This window comes from Botrytis porri (assembly GCF_014898465.1).
Source record: "Botrytis porri strain MUCL 3234 chromosome Unknown BPOR_002, whole genome shotgun sequence".
Taxonomy (NCBI): Eukaryota; Fungi; Ascomycota; class Leotiomycetes; order Helotiales; family Sclerotiniaceae; genus Botrytis; species Botrytis porri.
In genome coordinates, this window is record NW_024066076.1 from 3,279,827 (window position 1) to 3,302,322 (window position 22,496).

Below are 22,496 nucleotides of genomic sequence, written 5' to 3' on the forward strand. Positions count from 1 at the left end.
AACTTGTCACAGAGATGGTTACATGCGACTCTACAAGCCAGCACCCTTGAATAACCATATCTAGACGCAAAAATTAGGGTTCTGAGTGGTACATACCTGTCAAATCCAGAAATGTAGCGTAACATCATATCATCAACAAATCTCTGTGACGACACTGACACCATATTCATCATATCAATCACATGATCTTAAGACTACATATTATTTGATACCATAACACATCATTGAAATGACTGATAGCGAGGGGAAATGATTTTGATATGACTACGACTTCATAATTATGTAATTTGAAATGACTCTAACTTCAGAGCAATACCAAACTTCGATCATGGTATCAAAATAATTATAAGGTCTTTTTGTCTTTCAGGGTTGAAATGCAAGAACGGAGGTTGGCTCTACTCCTCAAGAAATCGCCTCGTTTACAAGTATGAGTGTGAATATCATTTCTTTTCCTTTTCTATTCATGATTCTATAGTGATAGAAAGTCTACTGGTGGGTGTATTTGAGTGATGGTCAATCTGCCGTCCATTAACTCCGCAATTAACATGATCGAGTACCTAGAAATCGTCGTTATTCATAAGTATCATAATACTTCGTGGAGTTTGCTGTATTCTCGTGCTCTATAGCAATTCATAATTAAGTGAATTCCTTGTATTCACATCATATTAAAATGTTTACATGACTTCACTTGATAATGCGTAAAGTTGATAGTAAATTCACTGGCTAGTTTTAGCTTAGCGAATCACCATCTCTTCTGCTAGTCCTGTACACTCGAATCTTTTTGTATTCGAACCCATCACCAAGATTTCAATACGGCCATTATATTCATGACTATGACTAACAGTATGCGCTAGCTTATAAATTAGCGACAGCATTTAGCGTCGCTTTCTATTATTGAAAGTTTATAATCTTCGAAATTATCCAACACAACTACTACGATGTACTTCAACAAAATCATATTGTTCATCACCTAACTTAAACCAGCGAAAAGATTTTACAATTTACATACAGAATAATTCTCATCTCATCAAAATGACCAGCGATGCGTTGATCATCGATACAGATGGAGACCTAGTTCTAGTATTCGATCCAGAAGAGTGTTCATCTTCCCAGACGGATGATACCTGGACTGACGCCGATTCATCCGAAGATGATTTACAGATTACAGATGCCGAGTCATCAAATGGAGAGTCCAAGAGTTTAATTAAGTTACCGGACATCTCGCAAATCAACCTATCAGCCGACGAACTTTCTGTATTAATTGATACTTCTTGGGTCGAGTTGAAGCAAGTCCGCATGTTAGTCTCATCTAAACATATGTCCGTTGCTTCACCAGTATTCAAAACTATGCTCTAGACAGGCTCTCAAGAGAGTATCGAGCTGAAGAAAACCGGCAAGATGGAATTATTGCTTCGCGATGACGATTCAAAGGCATGGATCCATTTACTCAACATCATACATGGACGATTCAGATCCGTTCCTTTGGATATTAATTTACCCATGTTCACGCGAATTGCACTTTTATGCGACAAGTACCAAATGCATGAGGTTCCTTATGTATTCACACCAGCCTGGAAGATGTCAGCTGGCCACGACTCCGTATCGGGAGAAGACATACCTCGCTGGATCTTCATAGCTTGGACTTTCAATATGACAGATGTAATCGAAGAAATTACGAAAGGCCTTGCTCTCAACTATACTGGAAATGGAATCCAAAAATTGTTCAGCATTAGTAGTCTACCGATTCCCCAGATTGTTTTAGGTAAGCGTCTTAGGTTCTTTCCAGTCTAAATCCTGTTTCTATTTGGTCATCTAACAAGCGCTGACACGACTTTTATAGATGAGCTTGAAAAGTCTCGCCAACACGCAATTGCTGAGGTGGTTGATTTGTGTGATTACACCATACAGCGATATCAGAACAACAGTTCGAAATATTCGATTCGCACTATATGCGGTGAAGATAGAGAGTCTTACCGTAAGAAATGTGATGCAATGATGCTAGGCATGTTGTTGAAAGGTGCCATTGAACAACAGATATACCCACTTCCAACAAAACCATACAAAGAGTGGTCTTTTTCGATTTTGGAAAAGAAGATCAAGTGTATCAAACCAACTTCATTGTGCGCTGCTATGTCATTGATACCAGATGTCCAAAGCGATCAGGACCATGGAATCTCTAATATTATGACATCGTGGATCAGACATACAGCGGAAGAAGTCACTGGGCTTCAATTGACATCTTTGAAGAAAAATGCATCACCGGAAATTCAGTGGCCAATTCGATGAGAGAGTTGGAGATTTCACTCTCTGTTGCAGACATGGTCAACTTGTCAAGTTTCCATTTTACTCCAGTAGTTGACTGTCTGGATTAAGGTTACTGATATACTGGCAATGAGGGCCCAAATCATACTCTATCAGCCGACGGTTTGATGGACGGGTAGGAGAGCAGATTCTATACATATTGCAATATTAATAATAATAAAAAACACACAAAAAAACATGAAGTACAGCCATTTCCTTGGCCTGTGAAAAATGTAACCATGTGAAAATAGAGAACAAAAGTCTACCAAAAACAGGAAAAGTGATTGATAGATTGTAGACCCTCAATTACCCGCCCATGCCTACAATGCATCGAGAAGAAGGGCTTTGCAGTCATTTAGATTGACGTTCTATTGTTGCCTCTGGTGCGTGTCGTGATGTTCTATCTATTGTGAGACAATTGCGGGGCTGGCGCGGCTCAGTGGCGCAACGAGCAGTCTGACAACTAGTCACGTGCACACAGCAAGGCAGCACTTTGGATTCAGCTTGTTTTTGCATCTTCATCATTACATTATTACCAATTACTTATGCGACTCCCTCTTCTTCCATCAAAATTCTTTTTCCAGAACTCTACAAAACATTTACAACGATCTCCCAAACCAAGAATGGCGGGCCAACAACCAAAAATTCCCACTCGCGTGATGGTCATTTCAGACACCCACACCTTCGAGTTCAACGATGCCGATATTCCTCTCTCACTTTCTAAAATCCCATCAGACATAGATGTTCTTCTCCACTGTGGTGATCTCACCAGAGTTGGTGACTTATCTGAATATCGCAGCGCGCTACAAATGTTAAAAGCCATCCCCGCCAAGTTAAAACTCGTGATTGCGGGGAATCACGACCGGACTTTGGATAAAACGTGGGTTGTACGCAATCTTGGGCACTCATACACGAGCGAAGAATATAAAGAGAGTTTAGAAGAATGTGCTGCGGGAAATGAGATTATGAAGGGTGATTTGGCCAGGGATGCTGGTGTTGTTTATCTGGAGGAGGGGGTGCATGATTTTAGTCTCGAGAATGGAGCTGCGTTGAGAATCTATGCAAGTCCATATACGCCCGAATTTTGCGGATTCGGATTCGCGTATGAAAGGTATCAAGATCGATTTAATGGTCCAGATGAACTTGAATTGGGGATGCAAAGCGTGTCTGGCGCGGTGCGGATACCGAGTTTTGGGGAGGACGAAGGTGGTAAGAATATTGATATTGTCATGACTCATGGGCCTCCGATGGGCGTCTTAGACGAAGTGCATGGACGTGCTGGACATGTAGGCTGCTGTAATTTGATCAAGGCACTGGAAAGAGCAAAACCGACGTTGTTTTGCTGCGGGCACATTCATGAAGCGCATGGTGCAGAAGTAGCGACTTGGGGAGAGGATGGTATTTCAAAAATGAGGAAAGTTGAATGTGGGTGGCCGGGATTGAATACTGAACATATTGAAAATGGTAAAGAAACTTTAATGGTTAATGCAAGCATAATGAACCTGAGGTATCAACCGATGCAAAAGCCTTGGTACATAGAACTCGCTCTACCTAAAACGACGGCAACGAAGATCTAGCCATAAAGCTTCTATAGGAAGTTAGCATTATATAAACACACATTCTCCAATTAAGGTTGAACAATGAAAGGATTCGTATCAATGCTTTTGGGTGGAGAGATGACAAATACAAGAGCTCAAAAAACATCAATTTGAACTACTAGCAAAACACATTGTACAGATTTAAAGCAGGTGTAAACAATAGCGGAGTTTTGACCAAGATCTTAACCACAATCTAAATGGCAAATTGCGACAGAATCTAAATGCTCGTGTGAAGCCAGCTAGAAGGTACCGAAAAAAGCTACCATTATAAAATCAAGCTCTATAATATTTAGTCGCCTACCCAGAAACCTTCGCAGACCTTCTTCGCAATCTCGCCGGGAAACTACCTTTGGGTGGTAAAACCCCCAGTGAGAAGTACTTGAAGTCTGGTTCAGGATTTTTATCACCAGTCAACTCAATATCAAATTTGGACAAAAACATCGCTATACTCCCGATAGATTCTTGCTTTGCATAAAATCGACCTGGACATATTTGCTGACCACCACCATAAGGGATCCAGGAGCCGCTGACCGTGTCCGTTGCGAGTTTAGGTTTTGTGATCTTCTTAGATGGATGTTTACCCGAATCTGATTTTCTTGGGCCGCTGTATGAATTATTGGGGTAAAGAATGAAACGTTGGGGCCAAAAGCTATCAACATCATGCTCTCCGTTTGCGCCTTCGTTCCAGACATTCTTGTCATGACCCGCGAACCAGATACTTGCTAGAATCATGGCCTCTTTAGGAAATTTCCATGGACCTAGCTTGAAGTCGGAGGAGACAGTACTGCGTTGAAGGGCCGCGGCGTTTCGCAATCTCAGCTCCTCGCAATAAATTGATTGAAGGAGGAGGTTAGATAGAAGATCAGGCATTTGTTGGTCGAGATTTGCAGTTGGATTTAGTTTCGTGATGGAAGCAAGTTCAGCGTGGACTTGTGAAAGAAGATCCGGACGACAAATAATATCCAGGATACACCAAGCGATCGCTGGAACACTATTGGAATTTGCACTGTGAAGCATTAGATTGCATTCAAAAAATTAGGTTCCAATTGCATATCACCGTACCCCCATATCAGGCCAAGATCATTAGCCGCACGAGCTTGATCACCGAAGCCATTAATCTTAGAAAGATGGCGTGCTCGGTCTCGGAAAAGCCTTGAGCCATAATATGGTTCCCATGACTTCTTATCAAGTTCCTTATCATTATGATTGACATATGTTTCTGCTGATCGATGCCATTCAAGGATACTCTTGACCATTTTGTCTCTTATCCTATATGCGCCAGGGATGAAAAATCTTGAAATACCCTTAAGTGGTCCTCCAACCTGAGAATCAAAGTTCCAAAAGTCCTCAGTAAATGTAGGATTAATCTCAAATATGTGAGACCCACAAAGTGCAAGGGTGTTAGCATTGAATACTGCATTCTGCACAAAAGAGTACAGATCCGGTATTTCCAGCCATTCGTTTGTTCCCATGTCAATTTTATCCAGTTCTGTGCTAAGATTCGTCAGGAACCGAGTTACGACTTCTGCCAATTTCACACCTGTGAGGTTATCAGTATATGCTTGATGTGAGATATGGTGATAACGTTGGTCTGCGGGCAAAGGGTTGCTATCAGGCAGCGGCTTTGGTGAGGTTCCAGTGTTGTCATCCAAAAGTACAGCACTGGCTTCAGGAGGAGCGCCGAATATTCGTTCCACAATAGCCGCCATGGCAGGAATGACAGTAAGATCCCGAGAGCCGCGGAACAATTTGAGTATATATTCTGGCCCTGAAACAAAGTAAAAGCTATCGGAGGCGACTCGAATTCGAACAGGCACATGGGAACCGAAACGTTTTCTGGTCACATTTATAAGTCAACTCAAATAGCCATGGATACTCCGCCATATACTTACATAAGGTGTGCCATATATCCACGATTGTCGAAAGAAAATGGTATGAGGTTCCCAAATATAAAATCCACTGATGGATCAATAGCGGGCGATTTATCATTCTTTTTACTGCGCACAGCAATGACAGACTTAATTGTAGTCACAATGTAAGACAACAGGAAGGGCAAAAGGCAGACAGACACGGCTGTTGCCTTCCAGCCTCCATAAAGATGGATGTTATCCAGGATTTTCATATTCAATACAACATTGATCCAGGACCTCGGGATAGAAGGACTTGACAGAGAATGAATTATAACTTATATTTCTATCTCTGTCTATTCCCAAATTTTAAATGAAATAGGCGTATCTCAATAACTCGTGGCACTTGCCTTTTATTGTTCTTAGCATTGTTCCTTGACCCTTCAAATTGTCGGGACAAAAGTTTGTAGTTTATAGAAGGTTTAGTTATCGTAGGAAGTTCTTTGTTGTCATAGGTGAAGTCCAACCCTCCACGTAGTAGTGGTAACTTTATCATTCTAATATTCCATCTTGTTCGGTCGAAAATTCGCTCGTGAAGAGATGGTAAAATACTTCAACTGATTTCATCACGATGATAGCAAGCAAGAGTTGGTATCGACGAACATAAATTTGGTCCACCAGGTGGTCGAGGAATGAATGAAGAAATGAAGCCGGTGGTGCTTACATAATCCTTTTAATGACATCTCTCACCGCCCGCCGGTCTCGTTTCATTTTCTCCAACGTTAACCAGTCATTCAGTTACCAACCATATGTGATTACAAGACCATGATCGTGACCTATGAAAGATCTAGAGACTTGCCATGAACTCAGATATTCTTAATGAAAGTTCATTGGGCTTAGATTACATTTGAAGTTACGAGAAAATCACACATATTGATCGTTTCTCATGATCAGTGATGCCACGATAATTGAAGAATGTTGAGTGTGGGATGCAAGAACAAGAAGACCAAAGAGATATTGAGAACTTCAAACAATGCAATTGTCTTTCTGTACCAGACAGATAAGAAAGACTACACCGCACGAACCTGTTTGCAGCATTCTTTACGTTAAGTCATCACAGTCTTAGAGAAGTGTCTAACATTCCACTCTTTGTCTGTCTGCCAAGACATGTCCTTCCACGATCAACGTTTGTATCCTGCTATTCATCTTCGAAAACTCCGGTGGCTTTACCATGATAACTATCCCCTAGATTGTTTCTGCGTGTATCTTTATACTGTTATATCGTTATATTGCTATATTGTCACTAGAACGGTTTCCATGTGAGGCTCTGCAAGATGAACGAGATCATGAAAAAATATTGGCAATGCCACAGTCCAAATCTCACTCCTCATTATTACAATCTTGATCTTCCGCTCAGTGCAACTCAAGAAGAAATTGAACAAGCACATCGTCGCCTTCTCGAATTGATTCATCCAGATAATTTACGAGGTACAGAGCAGAATAATAGTGCCGAAACTGCCATTCAGCTTATCAACGAGGCTTACGAGGTACTGAGTGACGATGAGAAACGTTTTCATCACCTAATGGTTTGTGAAAAGGTTTTTGGTTGCCGTTCCTCATCCGATTATCTACCCAGATTTGGAATTGATTATTGGAACAGTCGGTGGGTAAGGAAACATCGTGAAATTGACAGCTTCGCGCCTAAACCGTGGCCGTGGGATTATGACACTTTATCAACTGAATTGATGTGCCCTACTGGAGAACATGGCGGTATTCAGTTTTGTACGGCGACCTGGGTAAATGTGGTTCATATACTTGTGGACAACCTGCTACCTTACTCTATGAGCGACAGTATATGGCGTCGTGTTGAGACCTGGAAAAGTGGGAACCACAGCAATGAAACGATTAAGGACATATATCTCGACTTTCAAAGGGGTTGCGATAATTTTAAGGTGCTGATAGAAAAGAGAGAACCGTACATACCATGGTCACAAATTCCGGCAAACACTGATTGGCCAACTTTAGGCAAGCAGTGTACACTATTTTGTGTCGATATTTTGACTGTACCTTTCGGCATTTTCTGCATCATTTTTTTCCTCTTGACTTTACTTAGTTTCCAGACTGTTAAGAAGCCGAAAAGAGAGCGACGACGGCCAGTCTTTCGGGCCCCATCGGCGAGATCTAGTCGTGAGCCGACTTATCGAACAATAGATGGTGATATAGCACAATCACAAAATCAGTCTCACACTAGAGCATGGAGGCGACAAAGCTACTCTTATCCTTCAGAGAGAGATTATTACGCAGATGAAGAATTCACACTGTTATACCGTTTAGGAAAGCCACAAAACTACTCTGTCAAGGAAGTCTCAAGTCGATATACAAATCCTTCAGACAAATCAAATTCAACACGTTATCCCACCGTTACAACAAGACAGGGCCGAGCTACAAACTCAGCTACCACCAATTCGACAGATGATTCAATTCCAACACGAAATAAGAGCTTAAAAGAGCCCCAGCCTCGTTCCCAAAGTCAAAGTTCAAGTCCAAGTTCCTCTACTTCAAGATCCTCTTCAACACAATCCTCCGACACCAAAGCGCAACGATCACCAATCCCCGCCAACGCCTCCCAATTTTTCTCCCTCAACCCCTCCGAACGACACTACTACTATCCCAACGCCGATCTTCCCCTCCGCGAACGACACAACACCTCTACATCCTATCCACCCATCCGTCAGCGATACGTGCACTACGAAGACGAAAAAGACTGGGCAGACGATGAACGCACACCACGTCTTTGCATGGCTTTAACCGCAACGGGAAAACAATGTTCGAGAAGAGTTTCGTTGGTGACGCCCCTGAGTGGGAGTACGGTGGAAGCGTTGGTTAGTCCGCTTTGTTATCAGCATCGGCATGTGAGGAAATGGGTAAGGGAAGCGAAGGAGAGAGATCCGCCGGCGGAGGAGAGTGTTTCTTCGGTGGGAAGGGATGGGTTGCCGGAAGAGGAGAGTAGGAGATCTTCGGTACGGTTCTTGGATGAGGATGAGGATGATGAAGATGACGAGTATTAGTCTGATCATCAGTTTGATTTGCACTAAATTCCATCTATTTGGAAGCTTGTGTTTTTTTTCTTTTTTTTCTTTTTCAAAAGACTGCACATCAAAAGTCAACATAGACACATACCACAAACACATTAGAGAACTCACAACTCATCATAACCTCGATTTTTAAATAAAAAAAATGAAGTTCTATATTGACTCTTAAGCCCTTGTGCAACCCCCCCTTTTAAAGCCTATTCTCGGTATTCCCATCCCTACAGCTTGAGCATTCCGTAAAACAGAGTTTCTTCTTATCTTCAAGCTCCTCTTTGCTCGCTTATACAGGAAAATTCGAGGTTTTGGTTTGATGTTTATTATTCAATACTCTGAATATATATTATCCATCTAGATATTCAATGCAGGATTTTATATGAAAAGTATGGATGGGTATCATGATATTATGGTATCTAATTCGGTTCACAGAATAGTTATTTCACGATATAGAAATTAAAACAAGAGAGCGGTATTATCCGCTCCAATGGCGAGCATAACTTACTCTTCATTTTACCTTCATCGAATATCCACAAGCCCGAAAACTCGAGAATCACAGCATTAGATGGATGGATACCCAGATGACCAATAAACATAATAAAAGTTTCTCTAGAATATTAATTTCAAATATATATTCCAAACTCCTCATAATCTCATAAAAACCCATGGTATTAATCTATCCATCTATCCATCCCTCATTTAATCTCCACCCTCCCAAACCCAAAAATCTAAACCACCCTCCCCCGCTTCCCATCCACATCCACATCCACATCCACATCCACATCCACCCCTCTCTCCCTGCCTACCCCCCCAAACTCCACCCTCTCCTCCAGCACCCCCTTCTCCTCCCCCACAACCACATCCCTAACTCTCTCATCCAGCAAACTGCCCCCTGGCCTCGTCCTCCACGGCCTCGGTCCGCCCCTCGCAAAAAGCAATTCAATCTCCTCCAGCGTCTTCCCGGCGGTCTCCGGATACGTAAAAAACGCCTGCACGGCGGCCGCAAAACACAAGACCCCAAAAATAATAAAAAGTTTCCAACTAATATTTTGAAACGCACTCGGGATAAACAATCCAATCGCGAAATTGAAGAGCCAATTTGCGATCGAGGCGAGCGCCATTCCTGTGGCGCGGGTTTCGAGGGACCAGACTTCCGCGGCGTAGACCCAGGCGATGGGCGCGAGAGTAACGGAGTAGAGAAGGACGAGGAGATAGCAGAAGGCGATGACGGTGTAGGCTGGGGAACCGGAGACTTGCACGCGAACGCTGAGATTGCCGTCGAGACCGTTGGGGAGGTAGGTGCCGTAGGAGCCGAGGATGCCGCCGACGACGAACATGCAGATGCCCATGCCCAGGGCACCGTAGATCTGGGGGTTTGGGTTAGTGATTTGGGTTTTTGAGTTTGTTGAGAGAGAATGGGTTAGAGGATTAAAAAAAGAAGTACTTACGAGCAAAGGTCTTCGACCAGTTTTATCAATGAAGAAGTAAGTTGCTGCAGTCCCGATGATGAAAATAGCATATTGAATGCCCGAAGAAACAAGCCCGATATTTCCTGTCAAGCTAGCCATTTCGAAAATATAAACCACATAGTAAGTCATCACATTCGCACCGCTCAATTGTTGCCATGCCTGTACAGACGTACCCGCCAAAGTACGTTTCCACATTCCGTTTTTGAAGAATCGTCTCCATCCCTTTTGGCCTTCACGTTCAGCAGCAAGAATGGTGGTGATTTCTTCCCATTCAGCTATCACGAGCGGATCATTGATATTACCGCCTGCTTGAATATCTGCCAGAATAGCAATGGCTTCTTTTTCGCGTCCGACTTTTGCAAGCCAGCGAGGTGAGCGAGGAAGAAATGGGATACCCATCATAAGAATGATACAGGGAATGAATTGCATAGCCCATGCGGTACGGAATGATGCTGTGGGGGAGGACTTGATAAAACTGCATCCGTATCCCACAAAATACATGATGAAGATACCCCATTCAATAGACCATTGTTGAATAACGATAATTGATCCTCGACTTTCTTTCTTGGCAATCTCGGCCAGATATACAGGTGCTTGCGAGGAAGTGATGCCTACGCAGATACCATTGATGAAACGACCAGCGACTAACATGCCGATTCCATTACAGGAGGTTTGGAGAGCGGTACCGAGTAGCCACCAGATACAAGCGAAGGATAAAGAGTCTCGACGACCGTACTTGTTGGATACAGGACCAGCCATGATTGCACCAATGACTGAACCACCAGCCAAGGCTGAACCAATACCTCCTTGAACGACACCTTGGGGATTATTGAAAAAGTCTATATATTGGCTAGTGCCGATAATGGCTGACATAGATGAAATATCGAAACCAAACCTAAATATCTTTCGTTAGACTCACTGTGTAATTTTGAAAGTTGAGCTGTAGATTGTAGGTTGCAAATTTGGCACTTACAGCATTCCACCAACAGTGGCGATAGAAGCCAGAAAATAGATATTGTTGATCTTTGGAAGATGCACCATTTTGAGCAGTAGAGATCTAGGAAATCTTTCTTCCCTGGGGAAATCAGAAGTCAAGATGTGAGAAATTCACTCATCTATATACAATGATAATATCATATAGGGCATCTACACACCAGATGTTTTCTTCGAGACTCGATACAAAATTTGTGGGACACCCCATGGAGAGAACCCCAAAAGATTAACTGTCGTGTGTCATTGGTGCGCATATTAATTTCCTCGACATCTATCCTATATGAAGTCGAGATCGTCAAGATGGTTGTTTTAGTGTCGTACTATGTTTCTTGATAGTGGAGGTTAATTAAAGCCCGTGCTTCCACCTACAATCCACATATTGAGTAAAGTCGAATCACGGTAGACATCGGAGGCATCGAATCACTCATAACTTCAGATCGGGCCGTTAGACAGGCCCGGTTTTCTCTGATTGTTTATAGGAGCGCATACATGTGATATAGCTCAACGCTAACGTAGAATTGTGCGGAAATTGCAGTAGATTATTTGTTGTGGAGAATGTTGCGGCAATGCTCCGGGTTTTCTTGACAGCGTGAATCTTGGTTTGGGGTCTCCAGAGAAATTGAAGTTCAATGGATCCACAATGTGTGGGTACAGATTTCGTAACTACCATGGCAAGAGCAAGCGGCATCGCCAAAAGTAAAATGTTGAAACTTCACATGTAAATGTGGTCCATAAATTTAGTATTTAGCACAGGTTTTGAAAGGTACAGCTATGTAATAAAGGGTGACATTTGAGATGCATGTCGGTAGATATCACAGACATATCGGCCAATAGATTTATGTGACGTAGGTGCCGTGAGTCCCGGAGGAACAGTTGTGGATCCTGACGGCCAGTACCATGTCAAAATCACTGATGATTACATGTATGAATTCCAAATTCTATATTGCACCAAGACATCAAAGGAGAAACACAGATCAAGTTTTCAAATCATTCCAAAACAACTATAAAGCAATCGCTCGCTGCGGCATCCAACATATGACTGTGCATCATTTTTGTTCACTCGCACAAAACGTCTGACAAGGGCAGTGAAGTGACTGTCCATATTGGAAAAGCGGATACCGACTGGAATATTCTATCTGAATGGCCATCAAAATTCAAGGGACCGTCTTACTCCAAGTCTATTGAGAATCTTTTTCTCAATGAGGCGCCATAGTAATAAAATAGTATAGGACTTGGGGCAATTGCAACACTCAAAAACGCAAAAATGCTCAGTCCCCACCCAACTCCAATATTGTCCAAAATGGTTGGCGTGATTAGAGGTACAATTCCACCGAACACACTTCTAAAGAATGCTCCGGCTGCGATGGCACTTGCCGCATATTTCTCGAAACTATCGATGTAATAGTTCTGTACGGTATTGAAGATAGCAACCTGACCAATACCATAAAAGAAAGTGGCTATGAGTGTAAAGGCCCAGTGTACGCGGTACTCCACCATCCAGGCGAATGAAAATAATGTGATGGGAATGAGAACTGCGCCGATATTTGCAAGGGGAAGACGAAATTCAGGTTTTGCTTCGCCCTTGTTTTTGCGTGTAAGATGATTCCGGATATCGTCGATTTTCGGAACTAGGAATCTTACTGCCGAAAGAAATCCAAGTCCTGGGGCAAGATATACAAGTCCTACTTGAACAGTGCTAAAGCCATATCCATCGCCATAGATTTGCGAAAATTGGGTATAAAGACTGTATGTTGTGGCGAAAATAAGAGCTTGATATGTTGACATGATCAATACTATGGGTTGAGTAAATAGTATTTTTAGTGGTCGATGTATTGCTTGGATAGCTTTTGATGAAAAGGGTCTCGAATCTTCTCCTTCGAAATAATATTTAACGTCCGAGCACTCTTCAAGTTCCTTCTTTCGATGAGTAAGAAGAATAGGAACATAAGTTTCGTGCAGAAAAAAATATACACCAGCGAAAACGACACCACATATCATCAACAAGATCCAAAATAGCCATGGCCATTTAAGATTTTGCAGAATAACGCCGCCAAGAAGAGGTCCTATTGTTGGTCCTAGAAGTGGCCCCAGTAGATACCATCCGAAAACACCTGCTCGTTCACTTGGCAGATACATGTCAGAGATGGTTCCACCTCCATTGGCAATTGAAACACCTGTATGAAATCAGTGATACTCTGTTTAGACAGGGATAAAGAAGTATTACTCCCAAAGAATCCAGCGATGGAGCGAAATGTGATGAGGGTAGCGATATTTGAACTTAGTGCGGTTGGAATCTGGAGCAAAGTAAAAATGCCAAAGCAGACCAAATACACGGGCTTTCGACCGAAGGTCTCAGACAAAGGAGCAAGCAAAAGACTATCATGTCAACATGTCAGTACGGCATAGTTATCAGACTTATGATGGATATTCTCACGGTCCAATGCCAAGCATGATAACAAAGCCGGTTTGACATGCGATTACAGCCTGAGGTGTTGTGTCCAACGACTCCGCGATCTGATTAATACCAGGTGCAAACATACTACTTGCAAGTGGTGATAGAACTATGTGGCATTAGCGTCAAAGCGGAGTGAGGAATCATCAGACACATACTGGCCATGGTAGCAATGACAGCGATGTTCCCCAGTTTCTTCCCATTCGACCAATTTCTCGGATTTTCATCATCGTGCTCTGAGAATTCGAGTAACTGAAACACATGTCATTCAACAGGTATCAGGGTACCAGACCGATGGGGATACTGACTTCTTTGTTGTCACCAGCCTCTTCGTGTTGAATGAGTGGCGATCTCTCGTGTGCAATTCCAGGCATATTTCTGGGATGCATATTGGAGGGTTGAGGTTGAAAGAGTTTAAGATGTTGAATGCAGCAATAAAACAAAGGTTCTATAAGAATAAAAAATGAAAAACGCTGGTTGCTTGATGGATAGAAAGAGAAAATGATGATCGATTCTTAAAAAAAACCATGTTGGCTTTTCAATGACGTTGAGACACTAAATACTGTACCTGTCCCCAGTAGTTCTGGTTCCAAGATTCAAAGGGGAAAGGAAAAGGAAAAGGAAAAGGAAACTCCAATGAGGAATAATATTCTTTGACGATGATTCGATTCATGATACTTACTAGCATCGACTTTCATCTACCTACCTAGGTACTCAGTCAGAATACATACCTGATTCATTGATTTTTGGTTGTTTTTTCTTGTCTTGGAGGACTTCACTTCTTCCATTTCTTCAATGCGTGCGGAGAATCCCTGTGGTTAGATAATCCGTAATATCACGTGATCATAATGGTTTTCGCGTTGCACAAACTTCCAAAACGCGTGCTTCTCAGAAACTGTGGCGCGACGGTCGCTATTGCTTTCCAAGCCCTGGTTCTTTCTTTATCTGCTCACATCACCGTATCATTCCATTCATTCATTCATTACAGCTTCAAGACCTATTGAGTTATAACTCGTGAACTATGAATAGCTAGTCAACCGCTATTTGATCTTGTGTCATCTCAAATTTCCATCGTGATCAAAGATGAAATGCCGAGGAAATAATTCATGTGGTTGATAAGAGTTTGCGATTCTTGCCGTCAATATGGGTAGTCGTCTGGAAAAGAATTCGGAATCGGTTCGAAAGCGCATCGAATCGCATACTTTCCAAAGTGAAGGTGGTGAAGAGTATGAAGGTTCAAAATTTGGAGGCTTTTCGGATTATTTTCGTCGCAAAAGGATTAAATTACAGAATTTGGATGCAGAAGTCCGCTCCACATCGACTGGAAATCCAAATATTTTTCGTGGTATCGTGGCGCATGTCAACGGCTATACCCAACCCTCCTTGAGTGACCTTCATCACCTGATAGTATCTCATGGCGGTGGTTTCATGCAATACTTGGATAGGAAAACCGCCGTTACTCATATCATTGCATCAACTCTGACTCCCAAAAAAGCAATCGAGTTTAAGCGATATAGAATCGTGAAACCAGCTTGGGTAGTAGACAGTGTGAAAGCTGGAAAATGTCTTCCATGGGATTCTTATCGTGTTTTGGATGAGGGAGTCGGTCAACGATTACTTGGATTTAGTGGTGGTAAAGTTGTTAATCAATCAGCAACCCCACAGAGAGGATACCGCGATCAAACAAATGCAAGTTGGTACACCAGTCAGGTCAGAAATGTCGCCGAAGATATTGATGACGATGATGGGCCACAATTCCCGAGTTCGCAGGTACAAAAGATCATGTCGCATAATCCTGGCGCATTTACGCAATCACCTACAGATCAAACGGTCGAAACCATCGAGGAAGTCGACCAAATCCCGGTTTATGATACTATAAGCTCAGGTGGAAGCTTTGAAGTTTCATCATCCTTAGAAGAAGCTTTGAAGCACGCCGCCAATATCACTACTCCTGCTCGCAAAGCAGTATTGAAGTCTATACAAATATCAAAGGATAACTTTCTTATGAAGAAACCCCCCTCAATATCTCCAGATCCTCAGGTTTCGTCAAGTCCAACAGCTGTCACTCCCACGAAACCAAAGTTTCTTACACCTCCCAGGAAAGAAGCACATGATGTTGGAAGATCACATACACCTGAACTCGTACCTACTGAAATGAAATCGTCACTCCACACCAAGAAGAGATCGAATGATGAAGAAACCACTCTCTCTCTCAAGAAGGCAAAGATTGAGACTGCAGAAGAACATAATGCAAAACTTTTAGCAGATCCTCATATGCGAAAGTCAACTACTGCAAACCCGGACTTTATCAAGCAATACTATTCCGAATCCCGGCTGCATCATTTGTCTACCTGGAAGGCAGATCTTAAATCAAAATTTCAGCAGATGGCATCCGAAAAGTCGGCCTCTCAAAAACAAATAACAAAACGAAAACCTGGCTCGCGAAGATACATCATGCATGTAGATTTTGATAGTTTCTTTTGTGCAGTATCTCTCAAAAGTGCACCTGAATTTGTCGACAAACCTGCAGTTGTTGCTCATGGAAGTGGGACCGGGTCTGAGATTGCTAGTTGCAACTATCCAGCTCGTGAATTTGGCATCAAAAATGGAATGTGGATGAAAAATGCGATTAAATTGTGTCCCGACATCAAGGTTTTACCCTATAATTTTCCAGCGTACGAAGACGCAAGTAGATTGTTTTACGAATCCATTCTAGATGTTGGAGGTGTAGTACAAAGTGTCAGTGTAGACGAAGCCCTCGTTGATATTACTTCTCTGTGCTTAGCCGCTGGTGGCACTGATGGAGTCGAAATTTTAGAGAGCAGCATTAAGAGAGAGCAAGAAAGAGCCGATGAGATTGGAAATACACTTCGAAAGGTTATCAAAGAGAAGACAGGTTGCAATATATCTGTCGGAATTGGAGGAAATATTTTACTTGCGAAGGTTGCACTTCGAAAAGCTAAACCAGCTGGTCAGCATCAAATTAAACCAGAAGAGGTTTCGGATTTCATCGGTAAACTTGATGTAAAGAATCTTCCCGGCGTTGCCTACAGTATCGGGGGAAAGCTCGAAGAAATCGGAGTTAAATTTGTGAAAGACATCCGACAGTTATCCAAGGATCGCCTGAGGACTATTTTAGGTCCCAAAACTGGAGAAAGGATATGGGACTATTCAAGGGGTATTGACAAATTAGAGGTTGGAGAGCAAGTCATACGAAAGTCTGTCTCGGCCGAGGTAAACTGGGGTATTAGGTTCACTTCACAGACTGAAGCTGAAGAATTTGTTCAAAATCTCTGCATTGAATTACAGCGTCGACTGATCGAGCAAAGGGTAAAGGGGAAGCAAATGACTCTGAAAATTATGAGGAAATCTGCCGATGCGCCTCTTGACCCACCCAAATTCCTTGGTCATGGAAGTTGTGATACTTTTAACAAGAGCATAGTCCTTGGTGTGGCTACTAATGATGCTTTAATCATCGGACGAGAAGCAATTTCAATTCTCAGAAGTTATGGCTTCTCCCCTGGAGAGCTACGTGGCCTTGGCGTACAAATGACCAAACTTGAGCCTGTGAAATTTGCCAATGGTTTTTTACTTGATGGCAGTCAAAGAAGAATTAATTTCGGTGCTCCTGTGGTATCAAAGTCTAGTAAGAAAGCTACTGAGGACCCCATCATTGATGGGCCAGAGACTCCCACGAAGCAGAAAATAATTCCATATGCACAATCTACAAAACGACTTTCGGAAGATATCTTCGATTTTGCAACACCAACGAAACCTAAGTCTATTACGAAATCGATACATGCCGAAGATCCCATTGATGAAAGTAGCCCTTTAAAAGCCAAACCAACTCCAGCTCATCCCGCAACTTTCATTGCAAGAACAAATGCTGGTGATCAAAGTGCCAGAAAGCTCAATTTGACTGGAACTCAATTTATTATGCCAAGTCAAGTCGACCCCGAAGTCTTGAAAGAACTTCCTCCAGATATCAGATCAAGGCTAATGGCTCAGAGCAAAAGCTTGCCGGCGTCAAGAGAACACACTCCTAATATACCTGTGAAAGAGTCTCTGTCTGAAAGTCCAGCTAAACCCAAAGTCTCTTCTTATATGCCTTCACAGCTCGACCCCGAAGTATTTGATGCACTGCCTGAAGAAATGAAAGCAGAAATACTAGAAAGCTATAAGCCACACATTGCACATTCAGTACCGGGGGTACAAACGATTCTCCCTCAATCACCTCGCAAAAATCGAACAATAACTGGTAAAAAGCCACCGACTCCTGTTAAGAAACGAGGCCGAGGCAGACCTCCCGGGCCTACGATCAAACCCGAACCCCCAGGTGGTCCACTCCAATCGAAATTTGTAGCCAACCCTCTCAGACGAGAAGCCTCGATTGATGCTGGTGATGATACCGATGCTCTTGACCCAGAATTCCTCGCCGCATTACCCGAAGATATGCGCGAAGAAATAATAGCCGAAAATCGACGGAAACGTCTACAAAAACGCGGTGGGCTCATGACATCTACAGTCAAGAAGGTAAAGAAACCAGATCCAGCTCCATTAGGACCGCGAAGAATCCGCTTACCTCCTAAACCGCCGAAACCCACTTTCACAACGCAGGAACTGAGTACAATAGAGGAACTTAGAGAGACTCTCACAATCTGGTATCGCGAATTCGAGAGTGAAGGGCCACATCCAGATGATGTATCTGCAATGGAGAGATATTTGAGAAGAGTTATTTTAGACGAGAGGGATTTGGCAAAAGTGGTAGGTGTCGTGAAATGGTTGGGGTGGTTAATAGATGATAGTGAAGTTGTGGGAAAAGGAAAACGACACTGGGAAAAGGCTTACGTGGATGTCTGTTGTAAGGTTCAAGAGGCTGTTAAGGAGAGAGGATTGGGTAGACTTGATTTTTAGTGTATTTATGCCGGGATCCTTGAGTGCTTTATCGATCTGTTGATTTTCATTCACTGCTTCATGTAGATTTGAACTTGGAAATAGAATTCATAGCTTGGGATACGTGTCCTGGAGCTTGATTCCCTTATCACTTATCCAGATGTGCAACAATTGTTCATAATTTCCCCGATTTCGTGATAAATAAATCTTAGCTTCATGATATGGAATCTAATTACATAATAAAGACGTCTAGCTCGAACTTTCTTTCATCGCTTAACTAGGTGACTGGAGGTATCGGGGGGTATATAAATTCATCTCTCCTTTGGAATTTTGCTTCCTCTGAGTTCTTACACTTGGAGTGTGTTTTTAGGTGTTTTAGGGTGTTTTGTTTTGAGTGTTTGTGATTGGATTTGGAATGGGATGGTATGATCTCTTTCCTCTTCAATTTCGACTTCGATTTCGACTTCGATTTCTGTAACAATGACACGTGGATGCAAAGATATCCTCTCCACTCCAATCTTCGACAACGAAACCCATTCACATACACTTTCCATCCATCCACTCCAGTATTGATTCCTGCAAAAGCTGAAGGTTCTAGATATTTGAGTTAATTGGGAAGAGATATATGTGAATTTCCTTTTCTTTTTCTTTCTGCGGTCTGCTAGTTGATGATGTGTATATAGAATGAGATGAGATAGGATACGATACGATAGGCCATCCTTCTAGCCGAAAGTCTTCGAAGCTCGGTCATATCGAAATCGATATACTATGACGTAGCGCTCAAGTGTTGGTATTAAGGAATACCCTTGGGATCGGAAAATATGGGTTGGGCTTTATTTTCGAGTTTGCGATATCAGCTCGACAATGTGATATGAGGAACGACAAAGACTATGTGGATGAAGTCTTTGTATAAGTTCAGTACCCCACTTTTCGGCCACCCCTCTTTTCGGCCACCTTATAAATCTCACCGCTCTAACCAACCACCTTTCTTTAATCTTTAATAATTCAATAATCATTGAATCAATTGATTTAAAAATTTGATATATTGTCAATTATATTATGGATAGTGGTTATATTGAAGATGATATTGCTATAACATTTAATGTTATAGTAGGAGATATAACTATTAGAAAAACTGGTTTGAATTATAGGATACCCTATACTACTTTTTAATGCTATATAAAAGGTTACCTTTTTTATCAAAAAGGTGCTCAAAATATACAAAAGATAGCCCCGATATAGGAGAAAGCATTAGTTGAATGGATATTAGTTCAAAAGGCTTTGGGCACTAGTCCTATATATTAATAGATACGAGAAATTGGCGAAACCCTCCTCGACGTGAAAGGAAATGAGCCTATACTTGGAAAACGATGGATACACAACTTCCTACTTAGAAACCCTGAAATTCAAATCAAAAGACAAATTAGAATCAATAATCAATATGTTTTAGGTGCTATTATTGAAATTATTAGTAAATTCTTCGAAAAATTGAATTTGCTGGTTATTATTTATATTAAGCCGGAAAACAGATGGAATATGAATGAAGCTAGTATTATAGAAGATTAGGGCTTGAATGGTATAGTACTTGGGAGTGCTGAGAGATACTTTATTCAAAAGAAACAGTTTGGCATAAAAAGTTAGATCTTTTTTATTGAGTGTATTTTTGTTACAGGAAAAGTATTATTATTTTTTGTTATATATAAGAATAAAAGTATTTAATAATAATGGTTCTCTACTGAGCTTGATATATATAAGGATTGGAAATTCCATATTACAGAAAATAGATGAACTACTAATGAAACAGATCTAGCATGATTAAAAGAGGTCTTTATTTCTCAAACCGCCCCTTTTGACCTAAAAGAGGCTAGATTGCTTGTTTTGAACGGGTATAGAAGCCACGAAATTATTCAATTTATACTTGAATGCTTTAAGAACAATATATACCTCTTATTCCTTCCTCTATATACATCATATATATTACAACCTCTTGATTTATCGATATTCTCTTTTCTAAAATGTGAATATTAGTATAAGCTCAATAAATTAGGTTCACTATTTGATTCTACACCTATAAGCAAGAGGAATTTTCTTATATATTATTAAAAAGCAAGATTAAAGAGTTTAACTCTAATTAATATCACTTTAGGATAAAAAGCTTCAGGTTTATAGCCTCAAAACCATACTAAGCCTCTTTTGTTCAGATTATTACTTGAAAATAGTAATAAAGAAGTTCAAAGCTTGAATTCGATTTCAGATAATGATTTCATATTTCAATAAAATATAAATTCATTTTTAATTCAATAAGAAATACTATAAAAAGCAAATAATCTACAAAAATATATATTAATATTAGAATCTGAAAAAGAAACAGACTTATACGCTTATCGATTACTCTTTCAAAAGATTCAAAAAGCATTTGATATTAAGGATTATGAAATTATAAAGTCTAAGCATCGAATAAAGGAATTAAAACACGAATTAGAATATATTATACTTAAAAAAAAAAAGGAAGATTAACATTAGCTCAAATTCGAAGTTTTCTGGGATTAAGGTTATATACCAGGCTTAAATCGAAGCTGATGATCGTGAAATTGATAGAGTGAACTCCAATAGTATATATGAAACTGATACTACAGAAGATTGTATTATAATTGAATAATTGTTGAATTATTAAAGTTTAAAAATTGTATATATATATTTTATAAGGTGGTCGAAAAGAGGGGTGGCCGAAAAGTGGGGTACTGAACTTACGTGTGGAAGCTAACTTCGCATTTCATTGCTCGAATGAGATATTGATGCGAGGGATTATGTTTCACACAGATACCCTGAGTTCCTTCGATGTGTTTGGTATAGAGATTGGAGATATTGGAGATAGATGGGGAGTTCTGAGATAGGTTTTCTTATTCCGGTACGTATATATCCATTTCGTATTCTATTTCTTACATATCCTCTAAATCCGAGTGTGGAAGAACATACTGTTCAATCCATCCTGACAATATCACAAAGAACTAGCCATCAAATTTATGATGAAACAAGTAGCGTCAAGTAGCCCCGTGGTGGTCTCTATCATTCCTATCTTCCATGAAGAATGAATACATAGAGAGGAATTCGTGACTTCTTCCGAGATTGGGATTTTACTCACCTGTTATATCACACATCATCTCACAACTACCCAACCTGTCGAGTGAGTGAGAGAAAATGCACTTTACAATCGCAGATGGAAGATATTAGAAGGGAAATCTATGAAGAAACCAGTCACCACAAGAAATTCCATTATAATCTCTCATCCTTTCTTCGACGAAGTAGGAATAAGATAGAGATGGGGATAAGTGGCAATATCTGAGATTATCAACACATTTTCATTTTCATGTTTATTCATCCCCTATCACGCGAGTGTGAAAGAATACACCATCACACACTTTCACAGCGCGCCACCCAAGAAACATCTTTCTGAAATCTATCACGAAAACAAGTCACTTTAAGAAAGTTAGATTTATCTCACTTTACTAGATACTCTAAATAGAGGCTTAGAGAGGGGGATGAGTGACATATCCTGAGATTTTTCTTTTCCATGTTCATACATCCCCTCAAGTGCGAGTGTGAAATAATACACTATCGCACACCTATCAGCAGCAAGTCAGACACGTCCAAATATGAGTACAGAATCTATGATGAAAACAGGTCACTTTTATGAAAGTTGGGTTTATCTCTCTTCACGAGATGCTTTGAGGAGGGGCTTAGAGAGAAGCGGGGGGGGGGGGGGGGGGGGGGGGGTGAGTGACTGGTCCTGAGATTCTTTGTCTTTTCTATTTGCTAGAAGGGATATGTTGTTGCTTGCCTGATTTCTTTAGTGACAT

The 22,496-nt window shown here is 41.3% G+C and overlaps 7 protein-coding genes across 7 annotated transcripts; 4 read left to right on the forward strand and 3 right to left on the reverse strand.

Annotated features, from left to right (window-relative positions):
- Nucleotides 1-1,032: 1,032 nt before the first annotated feature.
- On the forward strand, nt 1,033-2,286 carry EAF01_001975 (uncharacterized protein; the record flags this gene model as incomplete). The annotated part of the gene is made up of 3 exons (XM_038910225.1): nt 1,033-1,335; nt 1,357-1,762; nt 1,841-2,286. The coding sequence occupies 3 exons, from the start codon at nt 1,033-1,035 to the stop codon at nt 2,284-2,286; spliced, it is 1,155 nt and encodes a 384-aa protein (XP_038775037.1).
- Nucleotides 2,287-2,924: 638 nt separating this feature from the next.
- EAF01_001976 (uncharacterized protein) lies at nt 2,925-3,878 on the forward strand (the record flags this gene model as incomplete). The annotated part of the gene is made up of 1 exon (XM_038910226.1): nt 2,925-3,878. One exon carries the CDS (start codon nt 2,925-2,927, stop codon nt 3,876-3,878), a length of 954 nt encoding a protein of 317 aa, XP_038775038.1.
- A 318-nt stretch (nt 3,879-4,196) lies between these two features.
- On the reverse strand, nt 4,197-6,021 carry EAF01_001977 (uncharacterized protein; the record flags this gene model as incomplete). Its single annotated transcript, XM_038910227.1, has 3 exons — nt 4,197-4,905; nt 4,962-5,735; nt 5,792-6,021. 3 exons carry the CDS (start codon nt 6,019-6,021, stop codon nt 4,197-4,199), a joined length of 1,713 nt encoding a protein of 570 aa, XP_038775039.1.
- A 1,059-nt stretch (nt 6,022-7,080) lies between these two features.
- EAF01_001978 (uncharacterized protein) lies at nt 7,081-8,814 on the forward strand (the record flags this gene model as incomplete). Its single annotated transcript, XM_038910228.1, has 1 exon — nt 7,081-8,814. The coding sequence occupies one exon, from the start codon at nt 7,081-7,083 to the stop codon at nt 8,812-8,814; it is 1,734 nt and encodes a 577-aa protein (XP_038775040.1).
- Nucleotides 8,815-9,560: 746 nt separating this feature from the next.
- EAF01_001979 (uncharacterized protein) lies at nt 9,561-11,342 on the reverse strand (the record flags this gene model as incomplete). The annotated part of the gene is made up of 3 exons (XM_038910229.1): nt 9,561-10,199; nt 10,281-11,196; nt 11,275-11,342. The coding sequence occupies 3 exons, from the start codon at nt 11,340-11,342 to the stop codon at nt 9,561-9,563; spliced, it is 1,623 nt and encodes a 540-aa protein (XP_038775041.1).
- A 1,119-nt stretch (nt 11,343-12,461) lies between these two features.
- Nucleotides 12,462-14,135, reverse strand: EAF01_001980 (uncharacterized protein; the record flags this gene model as incomplete). Its single annotated transcript, XM_038910230.1, has 5 exons — nt 12,462-13,468; nt 13,519-13,670; nt 13,729-13,855; nt 13,905-13,998; nt 14,055-14,135. The coding sequence occupies 5 exons, from the start codon at nt 14,133-14,135 to the stop codon at nt 12,462-12,464; spliced, it is 1,461 nt and encodes a 486-aa protein (XP_038775042.1).
- Nucleotides 14,136-14,889: 754 nt separating this feature from the next.
- EAF01_001981 (uncharacterized protein) lies at nt 14,890-18,660 on the forward strand (the record flags this gene model as incomplete). Its single annotated transcript, XM_038910231.1, has 1 exon — nt 14,890-18,660. The coding sequence occupies one exon, from the start codon at nt 14,890-14,892 to the stop codon at nt 18,658-18,660; it is 3,771 nt and encodes a 1,256-aa protein (XP_038775043.1).
- Between the last annotated feature and the right edge of the window lie 3,836 nt (nt 18,661-22,496).